Source organism: Priapulus caudatus, unplaced genomic scaffold (genome assembly GCF_000485595.1).
Source record: "Priapulus caudatus unplaced genomic scaffold, Priapulus_caudatus-5.0.1 Scaffold61, whole genome shotgun sequence".
Lineage (NCBI taxonomy): Eukaryota > Metazoa > Priapulida > Priapulimorpha > Priapulimorphida > Priapulidae > Priapulus > Priapulus caudatus.
Genome location: NW_014577122.1, coordinates 494,198 through 499,506, shown reverse-complemented (window position 1 = coordinate 499,506; position 5,309 = coordinate 494,198). Strand labels below are relative to the sequence as shown.

Genomic DNA, 5,309 nt, shown 5'->3' with positions numbered 1-5,309 from the left:
CACCCTTGCCTGGCCTTCCTTCTCCCCGCCCGCCCTCCTCCACCATTCCCTGGCCTTCCTACCGAGCTATCTCCCGCCCTCCTCCACCCTTGCCTGGCCTTCCTTCTCCCCGAGGAACCTTGGAAAATCTTGGACACGTCTAAATGTCAGTCAGTCAGCTACGGTGGTGGATGCACGTGATAACGTAGATTGACTCGCAGGCGGCCGAACGAAGGCGGAAGTATCTATATAATAATTTGAGTAGTGTCGTTCTGTTTGTTCCTGCATAACTTATAGGCGCGTGCACGAATCTAGCTGAAAATTTTTCGTGCTTCATTCCTACGCATCAGGTTCGATTCTAACACTTTGCTTTTTGTTATTTATTGGGTTTAATGTTTAAAAAACCATATTTAGAAAATCTATTGGAAAATCTCCCTGGAAAACATGCACGATTCAGTTCACTTCCGCTAGGTGCGCTGGCGTAAACTTACAAACACCATAGATATATCTATGCAAATACCCAACGACAGACTGATTCACAGACTATAATGAATACAGTAGTCTATGACGTAAATGTACAGTGGTTACGCTGGGCACACGCAATGGCTGCAGTATCAAGTCCTCCCCCACCACATTGCTCGTGCTAAGCCCATACCATGTTTATATACATATATATACCCATATGTATATATATATATTACAGATAGAAATCGTGTCTTCACTGAGTTCTTCGCAATCACGCGCTCACTGCGTGAGTGTGTTTATATACATATATATACATATATGTATATATATATATTACAGATAGAAATCGTGTCTTCACTGAGTTCTTCGCAATCACGCGCTCACTGCGTGAGTGCGTATAATGTGATAGTGTATATATCACGCACTATCACGTGCCTTCAGCCCGCAATAGCAGTGACTTCAGCACCCGAGTGACCAGCACCTATTAGCATTTAATCTCAGCAATTGACCAGCATCCAGTGTCCATGATTAACCACCACACGTCATCTCTCCTATCACTGCAGCTCACCCGCACCAGATCCCCTCCCTCCCCCAAGGTTAAACCGCAACGTAGTAAGGCGGAAAGCCATCCAAGAGATTCCTTCCTACGTTGGAGTGAGAATCGACCCGGGATCGCATTCGGAAAGAGATTGGCACCCTGCACTGGTGTTGTTCGATCAGCCGTGCAATTCGACGCGCAATTTATATCTGCGTCTGAATCAGCTTTCAGCTAGAGGCCTGGACACGACAGCTAGAAGGAAACCCGGGATATATCATCGCCAACTTCAACGAGATGCTCATGCGTTATTCGTCACGTGTATATATTATGAGGGATAGCTAGCGAGACGACTATATCGGTGGGGCGCGCTCATACGACGTCTCTCCCTACATTGGTCAGCAGCCGATATAGCGAGCACAGCGCCACCTACCTGTCCAGGGGCATCCATATATCTCCACTCTCATGCAGACGGTGCGTTTGTATTCGCTGAATGGGATGATGCGCAGCTTGCTGGCTGTTATGGGCGGATCTACCTCGCGGCTGACGCCTATGTACGTGTTAGAGTTGCCCGGAAACAGCTGCAAAAGAAGAGAAAAGACTGTGTCAATACCTGACAGTCACTCATAGAATCTCCTTCCTTACGCCTCCGGGATACCCCTCTCCCACAATACCCCTCGATGTGTTTATTTATTTATGTAGTTGTCTGTTTGTGTGATTTTATTTGTTCATGTAGGAGTTTACATTATTTGTACATTACATTACATGTACTTACATTACATTACATTACATTACATGTACTTACATTACATTACATGTACTTGTAGCTGTACGCACATGCACGATCTGTGTGCGCGTACGTGTGCCTGTACGACTGACCCAATACACTGCGAGCTCAGGCGAGCTCAGGCTAAGAAAACCCTTACCCTGACAACTCACGATAACCTCACGTTCAGGACTATCTTCCCGGACGCGCTGGAGTCTTTCCGAGCGCACGCACAAAAGCTCCTCCGTTTGCGACGCGTACAATAGGCAATCGCTTTAATGTAAATGACTTTGGTGAACTTTAGATGCACAAGAGTAATGAAGAGAGCGATTTATATACGAGAAAATTTCATAATCATCGCGATTGAAGTCGCTGCGACGCCGTCGACAATTTTACACATGAAAAACAGATAATCCCACTTCATCACAGTGCTAAATATCCGTGAGCGCATTCGATACTGACCTTGCATGGATGCGCGAAGGTTACACACATGCACACGCACGGGCACGCACTCACGCACGCGCACGCACGAGCACGCACGCGCGCGCTCTGCACACATACAACATTTGCATGTGATTCGCGGCTTAACAAAACTCTACACGTCTCAGAACATAACCTCTGACTTGACGATGCCAGCGCTCTCTACTATTGCCTCAGACACACGACAGACCAGCGACGTACACAAACGACGCGTTGACAGCGTTGCCATGTAAACAAGTGGACAATGGCAAGCCGACCACTGAAGCTATTGTAAATTCCACGCGCTTCTCAAATTGATCACGGATCCAGGAATTCGCCTTCACACACAGTCGCGCGAGTCAATCGACCATTCAGCCCCCCCCTCCCCCCGTTCATCTCTCGCAGCTTCCTCGCAGCTTCCTCGACTTTTTCTACGCGATAAGAGAGTGAAAGCGAGAGACGGCGGAATCAGACCGCAGCTATTGAGTGCCTCCCACGAGACCGCTCGCTGTCTGAGACCCATCTCAATCTCACTCGCTGACAAGTCTGATCGGTACTGGCTAATCGGCTGCCGAACTATTTAAAATGTCAAAAGCCCACGGATTGATCAATAGCGGGGATTCATCGGCAAATAATAGCTTGTCGGGGTTTCAATTTGATCACGAATAATCGGCTGGGGACAGATGGGGAGTTCTGATGAAAGCTAAGACGTTTATACACGCGCGCGCGCGCGCGAAAGAGAGAGACCGCAATGAGTGGGTGTCGCTCGCACGCATGTATGTGCGCGCGTGCGTGCGCGTACATCTTGTGTGTATGTGCGCGTGCGTGTGGGTGGGTGCGCGTACATCTTGTGTGTATGTGCGCGTGCGTGCACGTGCATCCTTGTGTGTATGCGCGCGTGCGTGTGGGTGGGTGCGCGTGCATCCTTGTTTGTATGCGCGCGTGCGTGTGGGTGGGTGCGCGTACATCTTGTGTGTATGTGCGCGTGCGTGTGGGTGGGTGCGCGTGCATCCTTGTGTGTATGTGCGCGTGCGTGTGGGTGGGTGCGCGTGCATCCTTGTGTGTATGGGTGCGGTGTCGTGTCGTTGCGTGGGTGCGCCGTAGCATCCTTTTGTGTGCTTCGTTGCGCGTGCATGTGATGGCGCGCGTATCCGTGTGTGTGTATGTGCTCGTTGCGCGTGCGTCCGTGCGCTTCGCCCGTACAGTCCTTGTGTGGTATGCGGCTGCGTGCGTGTGGTGCGTTGCGCTGGCATCCTCTGCGTATATGCTGGCCGTGCGTGGTGCGTGGGTTGCGCTTGCCATCTTGCGTGTATGTGCCTCGGTGCTGTGGTCGGGTTGCGCGTTGCCATTCTTTGTGTATGCGCGCGTGCGCGCGTGTCGTGTGGGTTGCGTGCCCTGTACACCCTTGCTGTGTATGCGCGCGCTCGCAGTGGTGCGTGGTTGCGGCGCGTGCCATCCTTGCACGTGTATCGTCGCGCGTGCGCTGTGGAGTGGCCAGTCGCGCTGTGCATCCTTGTGTGTATCGTGCGCGTTGCGCTGCTGCATCCTTGTGTGTTATGCTGGCGCGTGCGTGTGGTGGCTTCTGTGCGCAGTGCATCATTGTTATGTATGCTGCGCGTGGTGTTGGCGTGCGTTGCGCGTGCATCCTTTTGTGTCAATGTGCGCGTGCGTGTGGGTGGCGCCGCAGTGCCCATCTTGTGTAAATGTGCGCGCTGCATCCTTGTGTGTGTCGTGCGCGTGTGTGTGGCGGTGGGTGCGCGTGCAACCTTGTGTGTCATGTGTATGTGCGCGCTGCGTCTATGTTGGGTGGAAGTGCGCGTGCATTCCTTGTGTGTATCGTGTGCGCGTGCGGGGTGTGGCGTGGTTCGTGCGCTTGGGCATCCTTGTGTGTATTGTGCGCCGTGCCGTCTTGTTGGGTGCCGCAGTTGCCGCGTGCATTCCTCTGTGTGTATCGTGGCGCTGGTGCGTGTGAGTGGCGGTCGCGCGTGCATCCTTGATGTGTATGTGCGCGTTGCGTGTGGGTGGCCGTGCGCGTGATGCCTTCGTGTGTATGTTGCGCGCTGCGTCGTGCGGTGGGTGCGCGCTGCAATCCTTGTGTGTAATGTGCGGTGCGTGACGGGTCGTTGGGTGGGTGCGCGTGCATCCTTGTGTGTATGGGTGCGTGTGATAGCAAACAGCCCCGTAAGAACGGAGATGCCCTTCACTCCGCCGCAGGCCTGCGCGCTCCCTGCGGCGGAGCGAAGGGCTATCGTACTAGAGCTAGGACGTGGCCCATCTCCCATAGGATGTCTGCAGGCCACCGGACTGTCTTACAGTATATGCCCCCCTCCCTCTACCCGCCGATGTTTGCTCTGCAGGACCATCAAAACTACCCGAGAGGGACGTTCAATGTGAGTGCATGGGTTCAGTTCGGCTGTGCCTCTCACCGACACACGCTCGCAGCACTGACTGGTTGTACTCAAGCAGACGTTGATAGCGCGGTGAAAGGAAAAGCAAACACGAATACAATAGCAAGTGCATATATCTTGATGTAACCAGCGAGAGAGAGAGAGAGAGAGAAAGAGAGAGAGAGCGAGAGAGAGAGAGAGAGAGAGAGAGAGCGAGAGAGGGAGAGAGAGGGAGAGAGGGGAAGGAGAGCGAGAGCGAGGACAGATAGTAGGCATATGAGATAGGAGAGCGAGAGAGGAGAGAGAGGAGAGAGAGAGAGAGAGCGGAGAGAGAGATGAGACGGAAGAGAGAGGAGGCGAGAGCAGAAGGAGATCGCTCCACTATCAAGACGAGAGAAGACGAGAGCGAGAGAGAGAGAGACCAGAGACAAGACGATCAGAGGGCAGCGAGGAGAGAGGCTGAGAGAGAGAGAGAGAGAGAGGAGAGAAGAGAAGAGAACGACGGAGAGAGCCGAGAGCGGGAGAGAGGGGAAAGGAAAGCGAGAGCGATGAGAGACAGATAGAGATAGACGATAGAGAGCGAGAGAGAGCCAGAGAGCTACGAGAAGAGAGAGCAGAGAGATGCAGAGAGAGAGGACGAGAGAGATGAGCAGACGAGAGAGAAAGACGAGCAGGAGAGAGAGAGACAGAGCAGAGAGAGAGAGCGCAGCCAGAGGAT

General features: G+C 52.9%; 1 protein-coding gene across 1 annotated transcript in view; it reads right to left on the bottom strand.

Annotated features, from left to right (window-relative positions):
• Window positions 1-5,309, bottom strand: part of LOC106821158 (discoidin domain-containing receptor 2-like) — a 138,969-nt gene that overhangs the window by 14,833 nt on the left and 118,827 nt on the right. The window contains exon 5 of the mRNA XM_014825847.1: window positions 1,413-1,560. Coding sequence (XP_014681333.1) covers window positions 1,413-1,560 — 148 coding nt within the window. The remainder of the gene's footprint in view (window positions 1-1,412; window positions 1,561-5,309) is intronic.